This window comes from Leucopleurus acutus, assembly GCF_964270905.1.
Source record: "Leucopleurus acutus genome assembly, chromosome: 16".
Lineage (NCBI taxonomy): Eukaryota > Metazoa > Chordata > Mammalia > Artiodactyla > Delphinidae > Leucopleurus > Leucopleurus acutus.
In genome coordinates, this window is record NC_139158.1 from 8,500,118 (window position 1) to 8,516,937 (window position 16,820).

Consider the following 16,820-nt stretch of genomic DNA (forward strand, 5'->3'; position numbering starts at 1 on the left):
TATGAGGAGGGCAGGAAGGAACTCTGAGCTCCCAGGAAGCTCCCCTCCCCAGACCCTGCCCTGTCCCCCCTCACCTGCCCCCTGCCCAGGTGTTCCTGAGTGCCTAAGCCTGGGCCAGGTGCATCTCCTTGTTTCCCCTGATCCCACATCTGGCCCTGGGTTTGTTTGTTTTTTTCATGAATTTATTTATTTATTTTTGTCTGCATCGGGCCTTTGATGTGCGGGCTTTTCTCTAGTTGCAGCGAGCGGGTTCTACAGCGCAGGCTCAGTAGTTGTGGCGCACGAGCTTAGTTGCTCCGCAGCATGTGGGATCTTCCCAGACCAGAGCTCGAACTCATGTCTCCTGCATTGGCAGGTGGATTCTTAACCACTGCGCCACCAGGGAAGCCCAGCCCTGGGGGTTTTAATTGCCGTAAACAATGACTGTTTCTCTCTTACTAAACAAGGGACTGGAGGGCAGGGCTGTGCCCTGTGATGGATACCACTGTACCCACAGGGCCCAGCGTGCGTCTTGGCACACAGCAGGCCCTCAGCAAAGGTGATGAACGTGTGAACCACCACCAACCCCTATGTCTCCACAAACACACCAGGGTCCGAGGCAGGGGCAGGCAGTTGTTTCGAACTTTATTTGAGAAAAACAGAAGGTAAAGATATCAAAAGAGTACAGAGGTTTGGTGGGTGGGGACGGTCAGTGATGGCTACTGTGGAGTGGGCAACTAGGCTAGGGCCTTTACTTGTTTCCAGGCTGTTCAGACTTCCCAGCTTCTGGGCCCCCAAGCTGGGCACGCGCCTCGAAGGTGACAGGGATGGTGATCTCTGCCGACTGGGTGGCTGGCTTGGGCAACGGGGCCTCCACTGTGAGCGTGCCCTCGGGGGACAGGGAGGAGGAGACCTGGGTGGGGTCCACACCGGGGGGCAGCCTGGACACGCAGAAAGGGAGGAGAAGCATTACACACCTGTGTGTCCCTGCGCCCTGCTCCCGTCCCCCCAGCTCTGGAGCCAAGACTCACGTGTATTTTCGAGTGAAGCACCGGGAAATGTAGCCGTGCTCGTCCTGTCGCTCTTCGTGCTTGCCTGAGGAAGAGGGGAGTGGGGGGGGGGGGGCGGGTAGGAGGTCAGAGGAGGCAGGGAGGGGCGGCCTCTCCAGCTGGCGCACATCCAAACGCGTCCCACCTGGCGGCCAGGACTCAGGGCAGGCAAGACTGACTAAGGGATTTGTGTGCCCCAGGCCGTCCCGGGATCTCAGAAGCTTCTGGAAAGTTCGGTTCAGGGGCTTTGGGAGCGGTGAGGGGGGCCGCAGCGCCGGGCACGCGCACACGCCCCCTCCGCGGACACGGGCTAGGGGCGGAGACGGCGTGGGGCGGGCGGCGACGCCCTCTTCATACCAACCGCCGGCCGAGGTGGGTAGGCGCGCGGGTGGGGGCGGGGAGACCTAGTCCCTTGGGGGTGGGGCTGGGGCCGTGGGGGGGTCTCCGCTGGAAGGAGGCGTTTCTTCCCTTAGCGTAGACTTTTTAGGGCTAAAAGATCCATTAGGAGCTATCAGCACCCCCCAACTCCAGAGGAGTGTATACAGGCCAGGGGCAGGGCAAGGAGGCCCGCCCCGCGCCCCGGGGTTTTCCCCCGGGTCCTCGGCTAAGCTTTCACTTTCCAGCCCCCGCCCCGCCGCTCCCCGCCCCGCATTTCAACCCAGGTCCCTGACCAGGGCTCCTCCCCAGGACCGGCGAGAGGCCGGAGGCCAGCGCCCCAGTCCCCGGGGGGGCTCACCAGTGATCTCCACCACGCCGTCCTTGGTCTTGACCGTCAGCTCCTCGGGGGCGAAGTGGTTGACGTCCAAGGACACGCGCCAGCGGTCGGCAGTCTGCTGGATCTCCGAGAAGCCGCTGCTGAGCTGCCGGCTGAGCGCGCGGCTGTAGGCGGGACCCTCGATCGCGGCGGCGGACAGAGGGCGTACGTAGCCCGGCCATCCGCTGTGGCTCAGCCACTGCGACCACTCCTCGGGCAGCCGGGGCATCCCGAAGGCCTGGTCGAAGAGGCGGCTGTGGGCCGGGTACCAATCGCGGAAAGGGTCCCAGCTGGGGCCCCGCAGGAGCGAGAAGGGCACTCGGCGCTCGGTCATGCTGGCTGGTCTGGGCGCGTCTGGCTGAGGTTCGGAGTAGTGCGAGAAGTGTCGGGCGCCAGCCCCAGCAGCGCTTTTAAAGGGCCTCCAGCTGGGTATTTTTAGCAGGCGTGTTTCAGGTCGCTATTAATGGCAGTGACGGGCCGGAGCAGCCCCTCCCCCTGCATTCCCCCCACTGCATACCGGGGCGCGGGGCGGGGCGAGGAAGGCCCTACCCACATCTGGAACCTTCTCTTGCTTGAGTAGACAAATGACTGGAGCCCTGATGCTGGTGCAGTACTCACTGCCGGACGCTCGCAGGCCTGGGTGCTAAAGCGCTAGGCCGCGATCTGTGGACAGTCTAGGAGGATAAAGCCGAGAGAGAGGTCAGGCTGCTTGTCCGAGGCCACACAGCTAGGAATTGGCAGAGCCGGGATTTGGACCCCAGGGTGTCTGAAATAATGTCTTAAGAAGCAGTATGGTTAGGAGTGTGGGCTCGGGAGCCAGACCGCCTGAGTTCACATCCAGGTCCTGCCACTCCCTGGATGAACTTGTGCAAATGAGAGTCTTTGTGACTCAGTTTACCCATCAGGAAAATGGGGATGATGATGATGATGATGATGAAAATGCTTCCATCACTGGGTTGGTGTGAGGATTCAGCCACTTAATGCAAGTAAACGTTTTAGTCCAGGACCTGGTACATGATAATGAATTATTGTTATTATTAGCTCCTTGGAGTTGAAAGAGGGGGGAGGAAAGAGAGCGTGTATGTCTCCCTGTTGCAGAGGCTGTGGCGTGTGTAGGTTTGGTCGTTTTCCCCTTGACTTCCCAGTGGCGCAGACCCAGATCACGAACCCTGAGGCCCCGTGCTGAGGGGGGTCAGGAGAAAGGTTACTGTCAAAGCTCCCCATTATATCTATTTTTCTCGAGGAGCTCTGGACAGGGAACTTGAAATGCAGCAACCTTGAATCTCATAGGGGTTTTGCCACTGATTTTTTGTGTGATTTGGGCCAAGGCCCCTCCTTTTCCTCTTTGCAGATTATGATCTCAAAGCCCCTTTTGTTTAATATTCCCACAGCACAAAGGGAGAGGGGGCTCCAGGTAGTACAGCTCCTTCAAACTTGCTTGAAGCCTGAAGCCGGCCCCACCTCCTATCTGACCACCTATGGGATCCACGCCCTCGCTCCCACCTCTGGGAGAGGATGCTGCCCCTACGGTCCTGCCTTAATCCTAACGTTCCCTCTCTCTCCTGCCTTCATTGGCAGGACCCCAGTCCAGCCTTCCTTCTCCTGATTTCTGTCTTTTTATCCCTCCTTTTTAGATGGGGAAACTGAGGTTCAGAGAGAATAGGCGACTGGCCTACGGCCTCCTGTATGACACTAGCAGAGTAAGGCTCTTGCCTCTCTAGTGCTCAGGGCTCTTACCCTCATGGGGCTCCCACCTTGGAGTCCCTTACTTTCTCTGCTTCCGAGACCCACTCTGTTTGCTGCCCCTCTCCTGGGGCTGGGCTGAGGCTGTACTCCTGCCAGTTCCACGCAGGACTTGCCCTGCCCCGCCCAGGACACCTGAGGGGCTGAAAGCCAGACTCCAGTCCACTCACCTCATTGAGCTGGGGTAGGGCTTCCCTGGTGGCGCAGTGGTTAAGAATCCACCTGCCGATGCAGGGGACGTGGGTTTGATCCCTGGTCCTGGAAGATCCCACGTGCCGTGGAACAACTAAGCCCATGCGCTGCAACTACTGAGCCTGCGCTCTAGAGCCCGTGAGCCACAGCCACTGAGTCTGCGTGCTGCAACTACTGCAGACCGCGTGCCTAGAGCCCGTGTTCCGCAGCAAGAGAAGCCGCCGAGTGAGAAGCCCGCGCACCGCAAGGAAGAGTAGCCTCCACTCGCCTCAACTAGAGAAAGCCTGCGCACAGCAACAAAGACCTAACGCAGCCAAAAATAAATAAATTAATTAATTTAGAAAAATGAGCTGGGGTAGCAACAAGTCTCATGCCCTCTCTGAGCCTCAATTTCCTCTTCAGGAGAGCACTCCTAGATGTCTTTCTTTCTTACCCACCTGCTCCCCATCGGGAAAGAGCTGGGGTTGGGCCACAGATCTGAGGTCGCCTCTGGAAAGGCCTGTAAGCACCTGGGGCTCTCATGGGCCAAGGAGAGGAGGCAGACAGGGTGCCTGCCCTCTGCCCCGCCCCTTTTGCTGGATCACGTCAGGAGCCCAGTCTCCATGGGGAGCTACTCACTGCCCCCAAAGGGTCTCAGCTTCAGGAAGCCCCAGGCCTTCACGCCCTGGCACTCCCAACCCCACCTATCCCCAGCTCTTAAAGTCAGGGTGAGGTCAGGAGCCAGGGAGGGCCCTCATCCGTCCCTGCCTGCCCACCTTGGCCCAGACTGGAGCCCAGGTGCCCCACCCTAGCGGGAGCTGTCAAATATAATCATGGGTGCCTTCAAGTGTGGCCCAACCATGCTCTGGGTGGGGGCTGCCTGCCTGGCCGCCAGCACCTTGTAGACAGAAGAAGCTACCTTCAGAGCTCCCTTCATTTTGCCTGAAACCAAGGTGGGGAGGATCCATCCCTGTTGCCCCGGCTTGGGGAAGTTGTGCAACCCAGGGCTCCACCCCCAGCACCCAGCCCATGGAGGTGGAGGCAGCAGAACTGAGAATTCACATCCATCTTTTTTTTTTTTTTTTATCACGCCTGGGGGGGGGGCTCATGGGATCTTAGTTCCCCAACCAGGGATTGAACCCTGGGCCCTCTGCAGTGAAAGTACTGCCAAATCTGGCTCCCTCGGCACCGATGCTGGATAAAAATATGGAGACAGAGAATTGGAAGATAAGAAATAGAGAGGCTTTTTATTTTCTTTGCCAGGCAAAGGGAAGACAGTAGGCTAACGCCTCAAGAACTGTGCCTCCTTCTTGGGGAATCAGAGAAGATTTTATATGTGGGGCTCGCAGTCCGGGGTATATGGTAAGGATCAAAAGTAGTGGAGGTCTTGCATTTCTTTTCTTCTGCAAATTCATGGCCAAAGTTGGCATCAGGTAGCTCAGCAACCGGGTCTGATGTCCCTGAAGTTATGGGCCCATGACCTTCTTTCTGAAATGAAGAGTGCTACAGGGGAGTGTAGGGGGAGAAGAAATGCCAGGTGCCAAGGGTCATTTGTATGGAGTCAGAGAGTAATCAACTTTGTGAAGGACAAGTCTAGCTACAAGCGTTTGTTAGTAGTAACAGCTAAAGAATAACCAAGATTGCTTAACTCTTTCAGGCCTGTTTATGTTGTTTCCCCAGCCTGTTCATTGTTTCCTTATTTTCCAGTTTATCAGAAAAGTCTAATTTCTATTTTTGCTACAACAAAAGTGTGGAGTTCTAACCACTGGACTGCCAGGGAATTCCCCACATCCATCTTCAATGGGTCACTTCTCAAGGGACTCTCAGATCAGAGCTGCCAATCGTAAGGGAGGGGAACTGGGTAGCTCTGGGTGGTAGTAAGCGCGGGTAGGGGTGGAGGAGAAACTGGGTTTTGGAGTCAGACAAGGCTGGGTTTGAACCTGCTGCTGGCCTGGTGACCTCTCTGAGCTGGCACGTCCCCATCTGCAAGACGTAGCTAATAACACACCTATCTCTTTTTTTTTTTTAACACACCCATCTTGCAGGGCTGTGGTGAATCTGTAACACGGTAACTCCTGTGAAGCGTCTGGTGCTCAGAAGTGTTCATTGTTATTAAGGAAAGAGGGCCTTTAATTTTGGATATTGAGACTTAGATGAATGAGAATTACCTGGTTGTATGTGCTTTATAGCATGTTCAGGTATCTTATCAGAGTCCCATCCTGGAGATGAGAAAACTGAGAGTCACAACTGCCCCAAGGTCACAAAGCTGGTGAAGGATGGAGGGATTGGAACCCAGGCCTCCTGCCTCTCTATCCGGCAGGGGGGAGACTTCCCAGGCAGTCCAGGGAGGGCCGTGGGCTGTGGCTTGCAGGCCCAGGGTGAGGTGTGCAGCCCAGGGTTACCTGTGGAACGGGGAGGGTTGGGCTAGCCTCTCTGGGTTCACTTCCAGCCCTGACCAAGCACCCTTCCTCTAGGGTACTGAGCTCCCAGGGGTAGTTTTTCTGGGATTAAGAGGACAACTCCACCTGCAGGGATTTCCCAGAAGCCAAGGGGGTGGGGGACAGGGGGACACTGCAGGGATTCCTTAATCAGAGGGGCCCGTCCCCTACCCCTAGCCCCAGAGTCTGGGTTACTCTGCCGCAGCTCCGAGAACAGCCTCCCAGCTTCCTGGCCTGGCCCTGCGCCTGAGCACTTGGCCACACGAGCCACTCCCTTGGCAGGCTTTGGCAACTCCAGCTGCCGCAGCCCTTCCCTCCCTGGCCCAGCCTCAGAAAGTGCGAGAGTGTTCAGGCAGCTGCCCGAGCTCCCGGGAGAGGCCTGACAGCTGATGAGGCGCCAGCCGCTGGGCCTGCTGGGAACTAAGAATGTGGGCAGCCGTAACGAGGGTGCATGGGGGCGGGGGGGCTCTGGGTCTTTCTGGAAGTGTCTAGACACTGCCCCTCCGGGAGTCCATTTCCCAAAACCCATCTCCTAGGCCTTCGGCTTCTGGCTGGCCTTGGGGTCACCTTGCCTCCATCACTGCTGGAGGGGTGCCAAGGAGGGGCCGGGCGGGAGGGCTGGGGATCCATCCTCCTACCCCTCCCACCCTGCTGTCCAGTAGAAAGAATCTGTCCAGCTTGGGAGTCTGGGGACGCCTACGTCTCTAACTCTGTGACCTTGGCTAACAGCCGGCCTCCGTGACTCATTTTCTTCATCTGTACGATGAGACCATCGGACTGGATGTTCTCGAAGGCTCCGTCCAGCGCTGGCGAATCAACAGTTTCTCCTCCACTCTCTACTCTCCCCCATCCCCCACGACCCCCCATCCCCCCAGGGATGTGTATATGGTGAGTGGACGCAGAGGATGAGGGAGGGCGTGGGGATACGGCAACCCCTGCGGTGGCCGTGGAGGCGGGAGGCCCTGTGGCTGGAGCACCCTCCTGTGCTGGGTGTCCCGAGAGCCTTTCTCAGGTGGAGGGGGGCTTGGCAAAGGAAGGGTAGGCGCCTGGTGATAAGGCCGGTTTGCTGAGTATGCCCTCGGCTGAGAGAGGCGGAGGTGGGAGGGTCGGGGGAGTAGGCCAGGGGGCTTCCAAGAGCACCGAAGAGAGGCAGGGGAGGGGGGTAGTCAGCTGGGACGCCCAAATTGGGCATGTGCATTTGTGACTTGCTACCCTGGGTCTGGGGCTGTAGGAAACGGATTAAGAAAAGGGGGCGAATTTGCCAGGACCCAGGCAAGCCTTGTCCAGCCTCCTGGCTGCTGTGTGTGCAGGGAGGGGAAGGATGGAGGGGCCCCCGAGGCCCCAAGTGCAGAGAGAGAGGTGAGGAGAGGACGTCCTACACCCCAAATGCCACATCTTGCTAAGGTTCCCCCACCCCTGCCCCCGTCTCCCCCTCTTGTTACCCGACATAGAATTGGAATTTCCTGTTTTCCTGCCTGCCTTCCAGTGTTTTTCCGTTTTCCCAAGGTAAGAGCAGAAGAGTTCAGTCTGAACCCTCCGTCTGCGGGAGGGACAGGGGCCTGGTACCCTCCCTGTCCTTCTCAGCAGAACGGGCAGCAAGTAGCCAGGGAGGTGCTGAAGACAAGAGCTTCGGGCTTCCAGGCTGCCACGGATCCTCCCCCGGGGAGCTCTCCTCTCTGTCCAGGCCTGTTTTGTATCCCTTCTGGCGCGCCGCCAGCCAGCAGTTTTTTTTCCTCTCTCTCTGTCGCCCTCTAGGGTCTTCCTGCTGCCACCATGCCTTTGGTCTCCACCCTCCCCGACGGTTGCTGGAACCCCTCACGCCATAGTTGCCTCGTTCACTCCTTCACTCATTCAGCAAACATCTCAAGGGTGCCTGTTCGGGGAATGCAGAGATAAGAAGGCATGGCCTGGGCTCCAGAAGCTCACAGATTTAGGGAGAGAGAGACCCGCCAACAAATAACTGGATCAAGAGCTCGATACCCTAAAGGCAGGAACAGACCTAGGGCTGGAGAAATCCACAGGCGGGAGTGGCCACTGCAGCTGGGGATCGGGAAGGCTCCTAGAAGTAGGGGGCAGCTGAGCTGGGCCTGGAACCACGAGCTCTCAGGAACCTGTGGAGGTGGAGAGGGCATGCCTTGGGGCCGAGGGGGGCCCAGGGAGGAGGGTCCGCTGGAGTCAAGGACAGTGATGGGAGCGGAGGTTGGAGGGTGGCGGCGGGAGAGGATGGCAATTCCAGGTGGAGCCGTTCGCCGTTCGGAAGGCCTTCCAAGTGCTACGAGCTGGTGGACATGGTCACGGGATCCTTATGGTGGGGAGTTCTGTTTCCTTAATTCAATACTGTGTCCTCAGAGCCAGGAACTGGGCATGGCATATAGTAGGTGTTGAGTAAGCATGTATGGAAAGAGGGAGGGAATGGTCAGATTTGAATTGTGGATATGGTGGGATGGACTGGAGCGGGCCAGACCCAGGCAGGCCAGCTGGTGAGGAGGTGGGCCTAGGAGGGGTCGTGGTTAGAGGCCAGGAGCGGGGGTGGAGCAGAAAAGGAAGTGGCACTGCCTGGTCACCTGGTTGCAGCCTGGCTGTGGGGTGCAGATGAGGAAGGCGGTCCAGCTGGGCAGTGAGGGAATGGAAGGGGGAAGGGGAAGGGGCAGCTTTGGGCTTGTGTGAAACAGGCTGAACTTCCATGCCCACCTTGGGGTGTGTTTCATGCCCCCACCCCCTCCAAGAGGCGGCGTCTCCAGAGCAGGGCCAAGCCTGCTTTCCCTGGAGCCCCAACCCCTACCCAGCTGGTTTTTTTTTTTTTGGCCGTGCCACATGGCATGCAGGATCTTAGTTCCCCGACCAGGGATCGAACCCGTGCCACCTGCATCGGAAGCGTGAAGTCTTAACCACTGGACTGCCAGGGAACTCCCAGCCTGAGGCCTAGTTTTGCTGAACCTGTGTAAAGCATTAAAGAGATCACTGACGCTTCTTTGACCAGCTTCCTCAGATCAGAAACAGAGCCACCGGCCAAAGGCCTCCTCAGGTGCCCCTTCCAGTCTGAGGGAATAGAAAGTAGAGAGAGGTCATGTGCTGACACAGCCCTAGCCTTCAGAGCACGGCACCCCCGCTCTGCAGCCCAGAACAGACTAAGGACATCTCCTGTGTCGTGGCACGCGCAGCCCAGAGCCGTGGCCACGTCCACTGCCCTCTCAGTAGAGGCGGGTCAGGGTTCTTGACCTGTGGAGCCCTAAAGGATTGCAGAGTGCCTGTGAGGTCTGAAGTTGCCTGCAGATGGTGGGCGTGTGCACATTATTTCGAGGAAAGGGTTCCCAACTTCCATCAGATTCCCAAAGAGCAGCTGATTCAAAGCAAGGTTAACATCTACCACTAAAAGAAAAGGAGAAGGAAGATGAGGAGAGGAGGAAGAGGAGAGTGTGTGCATTTGTTTAGGTCTCTATAAAAGAAAGAAATCCAGGGCTTCCCTGGTGGCGCAGTGGTTGAGAGTCCGCCTGCCAATGCAGGGGACACGGGTTCGTGCCCCGGTCCGGGAAGATCCCACATGCTGCGGAGCGGCTGGGCCCGTGAGCCATGGCTGCTGAGCCTGCGTGCCCGGAGTCTGTGCTCCGCAATGGGAGAGGCCACAACAGTGAGAGGCCCGCGTACCGCAAAAAAAAAAAAAAGAAAGAAAGAAATACAGTGTGAATAGCTATTAAAAAGTAAAAACCACACCAAGCTCTCCCTTTCCAATCCCCATCCCAGCACCCATCCGGGGCTGGACACATGGTGTTTTCTTTTAAGTGGCCACTTATGACTCGCTCTTTGGCAGGCCCTGTGCCGGGCACTCTTAGGACAACATCCCCTTTCGGCTTCCTCACTGTCCCGCGTGGAGCCTGGATTCACAGTCGGCGTTGCTCTGCGCTGTGTTCCAGCGGTTCTGAACACTCCACCGCTATGGAGGGTCCTGCACGTGGGCCTGTCCTATCCCCTGTTCACTGCCGAAGCAAGGCCGGGTGTCTGGGCGTCGGGTGGAATGGGGGTATTCAAAGCCCACAGGGCCTCCCGGCTAGGGAGAAGGCCTTTCTGGGTCCCTGTTTTTCTCCCCACCAAGCTGCAGGCTCCACAGACTCACGCGTGGAGACACGAGGTGGACGTGCTGGGTCCTGGTCCCTTGGTGCCAAGCTCTTCTCCTGATCCCGAGGAGTCTGAGTCCCTCTCATTTCTCAGAGGCAAGGACCCCAGGACCCTCTGCCTTCCCCACACTCCCCAGGTACCCAAATCCACAGAGGCCTGGTCTCACCACCTGCCATCCGGGCACCAAGTGTTTTATTAGAGTCCAATTTTTATCCGCACCGCGGAGAAGGAGGGGGAAACAGAGAGGGGGAACCCGGACCAGACCCCAGACCCCTCCCCCCACCGGAGCCCAGGGCATCTGCCCTGTTGGGCCAAGGAAGACTTCGTGAGATCCCTGAGGGCCCCAGGAGGAGGGGGCTGGGAGCAGCAGTAGAGGGCTGGGGGCCGCTGCTTCCCCGTCCATGCCCCAGGCCAAGGCCCTCCGTCTAGATTCTACCCTTTCTTCGAAGGGGTGTAGCGCCCCTCTCTGGAAGAGGAGGAGGAAGTGCTCCCTTTGGCTCCCTGCTCCCTTGGGCAGCCCCAAAGGGCACGTCACCCTAGGCCTGCTGCCATCCGGCCCAGGTCCCAGCCACTGGGCACACCGGGGCTCCCCGAGGCCGCTCAGTCGGCCGACTGCATTGCTCTTCCCCTCACAGGCTCCTCCTCCGTCTACCGCTTCTCCCTTCCACCTCCTGACCCGAACCCCTTTTGATCTCAGGGTCAGATGCAGCTGTGGTCTGTATATCCCACCTCTCATCATGCAGAAGGCCTGGCTGGTGTGGCCTCGGCCCAGGGCACGGGGCGAGGGCTGGAGGGGAGAGCCTGGGCTGGAGAGGTGCGACCAAGGGTGAGCTCCCTGGACCCTCAGGCTGGGGCTTAGGGGCCCATCCAGTCTGGGCACTCCTGGGCCGGGGGAGGCATCTGGGGAGGCTCTGGGGCCAGCCTCCAGCCCTCAGCCAGGGTCCTCCTGCAGCCGGCTCGAAGGAAGTGGTTCCTCAGCCTGGATGGTGGTGCACCAAAGTCAGGCCATTCTTCCTCCTGTCTAACTTAGCTCCGGCTTGCTGTCCCCTCTCCGTGTCCGCCCAGGGGTAGAGAGGAGCTGAGGGTCCTATGGAGTGGCAGGGGAGGCTCCCAGGTCTGGCACCGTCAAAGGTGTCCCTGGGTCCACTGAGCTGAGGTCCCCAGCCTGGCGAGCTGGCCTCAAGCAGGAAGCGGGGCAGGGTGGCCCCTGTGTTCGAAACGGCTCTTGTTCCCTGGCCGTGGTGGGCGAGCGGGAGGTGAGGGCGGGGGCCCCCTAGAAGCAGCAGAATCCAGATCCTCTTTGTCTTCAGGGCCCCCGCCCTCAAGGTCTTCCCTGGACCCGGGACCTCCTTGTAGCAGTGGGGTGCAGGCCCCCTGCAGCTCCTGGGTCCTGACCCCTTGCCTCTCCCTGTGCCAGGGGGCACGAAACTGGGTCTGCTGGGCTCAGAAGCCCCCGCTCTCTGAGCTGCTCCGGCTGTGGTAGCTGGGACTGGGGGTCCTGGAAGGGCTGCGAGTGCGGCTGCGGGTCCGACTGCGGCTGCTGTAGCTTCCATGGCTGTGGCCAGGGCTGGGGCTCCGGCTTGAGTAGTCGCTGCTCAGGCAGCTGGAGGAGGACGAGGGACTGGGCCGGTAGTAGGGGATGGGACGCTTTCGGGCACTGCCGGGAGGGAAGAGCTGATTACAGGCCAGCCAAGGCCCTGATCTGTGCCAGTCCTGGGCCCTCACTCAGGCCCTGAGCCCCTCCCCAGCAGTGGCCAGGGCTTCCCTGCCTCAGTTTCCCCTGAGCCTTGACCTTGGAATTCTCCCCACCTCCACCCCTGCCCCAGCAAGACTGGACATGCAGTGGTCCAATTTCATGTTGATCACTTTGTTTTTCCTCACTTGTCTGCAGGGAAAGGGGACCAAGTCTCTGCTTGACTGGAGTAGGTGCTCAATAAAAATCTGTTGAATAAATGCAACTTATAAGCCAAGCTAGGCAGTGGCTTCTGTGCACGGCAGGGTTTATGAATATGGCCCATTCCTCCTTCTTTGTTCCCCACAGGACGGAGGATATTGGTTCTCAGGTCACTCAGAGGGCACCAAAGGAGCCCCCTGGCCACTGCTGCCCATGCCCAAGGCCCTGGCCCAGGCCTGCCGGCCCCCACTCCTTACTCAGCTACCTCCCGCTGGCCCAGAGTTAGTTTGAAGCCAGGAGACTGTGACCCAGAGAAAAGAAAACAGAGTTAAGGGGGCGACAATGCCCCATTGCGTGGGGTTAATTCTGAGGAAGAAAACAGGTGTCTGTTAGTGGGAGGAGGAGGCAGCCTGGGAGGGGCTGAAGGGGGTGCCAGGTGGAAGGTGTGGAGGCTGTCTTAGGACCCCCTGCTTATGGGGGTATCTGGCGGGGGGGGGGGGTGTCCCAAGCCTGGCAGCCTGGCCTCTAGCTCTGATGTGAGAACTGAGGCCCGGAGAGGCACGCTGATCTCCCATGGCTGCCCAGCAAGGCCAGGGCAGAGCTGGGCTCAGAATTTTGCCTGTGGCCCTCTACCCCATGTCGGGGATCTAGGGCTGCAGGGTGATTTCCACAAATGCAGACCATCATCTCACCTGGAGACCCAGGCCCAGACCCTCCAGTCCCGGCAGACTGTGTGGGCAAAGTGGGAGGGACCGATTCCCCTCACAGCTGCCCCAGAGACCAGACTGCCGGTGCCCCCTCCTCCAAATTCCCCAGGGGACTGGGAAGTGAGCAGAGAGCTTAGTGAGAAAGGGAGAGGCAGACAGACAGCCGAACAGAGCCAGTCAGCTCACATGGGCATCTCCCCTGCAGCCTGTGGAGAGGGGGTCCACCCGGCCCCCAGGCTGGCCACAGGCCACTCAGCAGGCTGGACCTTGAGATGAAGGAGAAAAGGACACATCATTGCCAGGAGATGAATGTGGGGAGGGAAGGAGGAGGGAGGGGCTCCAAGAGGGATGGCTGGAATCTTCCAGAGCTGAACTGCTTGCCTGCTGCTGTACCCAGACCCCAGAACCGAGCCCCTCCCCTCCATGGCCCTCAGGACGCTTCCCTTCTGGAGGCCTCCCTCCCCGCAGTGAGCCTGCACCTCTGCCTCTCGGGTCCCAACCCCTCCCCAGCACCTCAGTCCTAGCCTGAGCGCCCTCTTCCCTCTCCCAACCCTCACCTTCTCTCCTTCGGCGCCCTCCCCTCCCCGCACCAGGTGCGGTTGGTCGAGGACCCCCAAGGTCCCCGTGGCCCGGCCCCGGCCCCTCCGTACCTGGTGATGCGCCGCGGCTCCATGAAGCTGGGTGAGTCCCGGCGCCGCTTGCGGATGGGCGAGTAGCTGCGGGAGCGGCGCCGGGCGCGGGCGGCCTCGGCCTCGGCGTGCCTCGCGCGGCCCTCGCCGTCCTTGTCCCTGCGGGGCCCGGCCCGAGATGAGCGACGCGGCCCGGCAGCCCCGGCCGGTCCCGCCGCCACCCCTGGGCCCGCACTTACCGGCCCACGGTTTTCTTGGGCGACGGCGAGCGGCTGGGGCTGCGGGTCCTCTTCTCCGCGGAGCGCGAGCGGGATTTGGAGGGCGAGCGGCTGGAGCTCCACGAGCGAGGGTGCGGGCCCGGGCTGCGCGACGAGCTCTTCCCCTCCGGGCCGCCGTGCCTGCCGTGCGCACCCGGGGACGGGGAGGTGCTGGCGGGCCGGGCGCGCGGGGGCCGCTCCTTGGCCCTGGAGGAGGGGCACGGCGACAGGGGGGGCTCAGCTGGGAGACAGTGGGCCCCGGGCAGGGGAGGTGCGGGCGGAGGGGGGCCCGGTGACAGGGAAGGGGGCTCACTTAGGGAGAGAGTGAGTGGAAGCCCTTGGGGGGAAAGGACTCAGGAGGGGAAGGGGTTCTATGGGGTTAGTGCGGACGAAGCGGTTGTTGTGTTGGCGGTCGGGGAGAGGTTCCCGGAGGAGAGAAGGGGGCTCTGGTGGGGGGAGACGAATCAGTGAGGAAGAAGCTGTTCCGTGCTGTCGAGAAAGAGTGATCATGGGGGTGGGGGGCGAGTACGGGAGGAGGGTGCTCTGTTGTGGGAGGAGGATCTGGATCTTAGCGCGGGGGCGGCTGGACAGGTCCGCTGCGGGGAGAGGGGTCAGTGGTGGGGCGCTCAGTGCGCGGGGAGGGGGTATGACCGGGGAGGGGAGAGGGCTCGGTGGGGCGAGGGGGCGGGGAGGGGAGCCCGGTGCGGGTCCCAGGGGCCGAGCCCGCTCACCGTTTCCCGTGCCCGCCGTGACCTCGCTCGGAGCCGGGCTCGGGCCCGGGGCCGGGGGCGTCGCCGCCCGAGTCGCTGCTGGAGCGGGCCCTGCTGAGCGAGCGCGACGAGCCCCGGGGCGGCGCGGGCCGGGAGCGCCGGCGGCCCCTGCGGCGGGGCGCTGACGCCGAGGACCGGGAGCGCCGCCGCCTCCGCCTCCGCCGCCGCCTCCGCCGCCGCCGCCGCCTGGCCGCCCCGCCGGCCGCGCGGCCTCCTCTGCCCTGCGACGACGGCGCCGAGCGCGGGCTCGGGCTCTCCTTCCCCCGCGCGGGCGGCGTGGCTACGCCGGCCTCCGCCTGGTCGCGGGCCCTGGGCGAGGGCGAGCTGGGCTTCTGACGGGGAGAGAGGCAGAGAGGGCACGTAGGGGGTGGAGAGGGGACGGAGAGGGCGACAGAAGCGGGCAGAGACGGAGAGACAGAGGAGACGGAGAATCCAGAGGGGGAGAGGCAGAGGCAGAGCCGAGAGGAAAGAGACGGGGAGAGGTTAGAGAAGCAGAGAGACAGAGCGGAGACAGGAAAGGAGGAGAGACAGAGAGAGAGGACAGATCCAGAGAAGGAGCAAGAGGCCGAGGGGGAGAGAGCGGGCGGGCGGGGTGGGGGGAGAGAAGGAGAGGGGGCTTTCACCGGGCCCAGGCCGGGGGCTGCCAGTCCCGGAGCATCGCACACACGGTTCCCCGCGCCTGCCCTGCCTCTGCCTCTCCTGAGTGTCCACCTTCTGGCCTCAACAGTGCAGCTCATGCAAGGTTCTCGGCATGCAAAACACAAGAGGGACGGAGCGGTGGGGGTGGGGGTGGGCTGTCAGGGAGGGGGAATCCAGGACGGGCACGGGGGCTGGCATTGCCCCCCCCTCGACGGGACGGAGGATCCCGGCAGAGAGAAGAGAGAGGGCGGGCACCGGGAGGCCGGGCCAGGGCCAGCCCACCAGGCCAGGCCGCCCAGCGCTTGGGGGGTGGGTGAGGGGATGGAGGGGGCACACGGCACACAGATGGGGGTGGGGGCGAGGCGGGACAACTGAACTCAAAACTGAACCGAAGAAAGGGAGGAAAAACGAAATAAAAAACAAAATCCACAAATGTCATTAGATACCGAAATCAAAAACAATGTCTGAACTCCTGGGGAACTGACATTTTTCTGTTAACATTTTTTCTTTCTTTGTTTTCCGGCCCTGCAGAGATCTGTGGAGCTGTCAGTAGCACCCGACTGTCTTTCTGTTTCTCTCTTTTCTTTTTCTTTCTTTTTCTTTTTTTTTTTCTTTTAAGTTCTGATTGTTTAAGTCCCTCTTGGTTAACGTCCACTTACCAATAAAGGGGCACTTCCTCCTTTAGTAGGTAAGGTGTGTAAGAGAAGGGAAAAGCGTGGTAGCGTAAGTTCATCATTAGATTCACAAAAATGCAAGAGACATAGAGAGAGAGAGAGAAAAACGCAACCACCCCATTCTAGGCCAAGAGGAGGCCGTGCCGCCTCTGGAGGAAGGGTTAGCAGCGCCCGGCTCCTCGGGCCTGAGCAGGTACCTCTTGGGTGACCACTGGATAGAGATGTCGAATGTTTTTCCAAAAGTGGAGTCAGGACACAAGCATCGGGCTACAGAAAACCAGAAAGGGCACCTGGTACCATCAAAAGGGCCCTGGCTGGGAAGCAGGGGTCTGAGAGCCTGCCACAATCTCACTGAGTGACCCTGGCCAAGTCACTTCCCTAGTCTGGGCCTTAGTTTCCCCATCCACAAAATGAGACGGTCAGGCTTTGCTTCAGGATGTCCCTTCCAGAGCAAATATTCCAGGATTCCCTGACCACCCTCTCCATCCCCCACCCTCCACAGAACTGACCCTTCCTCCTGTCCTTAGGCTTCCATCCAGTAACAGTTGATTGCACTTGTCTGTCTGTAAGTCTGTCCCCCATCCCTCCCCAGCCCCCAATCACCAGCACCAACTTGACTTGGAGCACCTCCAGGGCCAATGTGGTGTTGGGTTCAGCTTTGTAACCTCAGTTTTTATCACAGAACTTGGCATCTAGTAGGGCCTCAGTGCGGTCTGCTGAGGAAGAAATGCCCTCGCAAGGGCCAGGGCCAAACCAGGGAGTCCTAGGAAAGGGGCAGGGTCCGGGTCAAGCTCTTTTGGAGGAGACAGCAAAACCAGCTGCCACGCCTCAGGGCACCTTGCTGCCAGGGACAGGAAGGAGTGTGGCTTCCTTGGCATGGCCCTGGGTGCCTCCTGGAGGGGGTGGGGGGGTGGCGTTAAGACCTCTCTGTGCTAAGCCTGAATCCCTAGACGAAGAAGTCAGCTCCCTCTGGGGCAGGGCACAGCTAGCTCGTGATTGGTGG

The 16,820-nt window shown here is 60.3% G+C and overlaps 2 protein-coding genes across 2 annotated transcripts in view; both read right to left on the reverse strand.

The window, feature by feature from the left end:
• Positions 1-612: 612 nt before the first annotated feature.
• Positions 613-2,301, reverse strand: HSPB1 (heat shock protein family B (small) member 1). Its single transcript, XM_082858029.1, has 3 exons — positions 1,765-2,301; positions 1,011-1,074; positions 613-920 (listed from the first exon to the last, which is right to left on the reverse strand). Exons 1-3 carry the CDS (start codon positions 2,114-2,116, stop codon positions 731-733), a joined length of 606 nt encoding a protein of 201 aa, XP_082714155.1. The 5' UTR covers positions 2,117-2,301; the 3' UTR covers positions 613-730.
• A 9,389-nt stretch (positions 2,302-11,690) lies between these two features.
• SRRM3 (serine/arginine repetitive matrix 3) overlaps positions 11,691-16,820 on the reverse strand; it is a gene marked incomplete at both ends in the record, with an annotated part of 32,843 nt that continues 27,713 nt past the window's right edge. Inside the window, 4 exons of the mRNA XM_082856651.1 lie at positions 11,691-11,904; positions 13,499-13,636; positions 13,717-13,941; positions 14,466-14,836. Coding sequence (XP_082712777.1) covers positions 11,691-11,904; positions 13,499-13,636; positions 13,717-13,941; positions 14,466-14,836 — 948 coding nt within the window. The remainder of the gene's footprint in view (positions 11,905-13,498; positions 13,637-13,716; positions 13,942-14,465; positions 14,837-16,820) is intronic.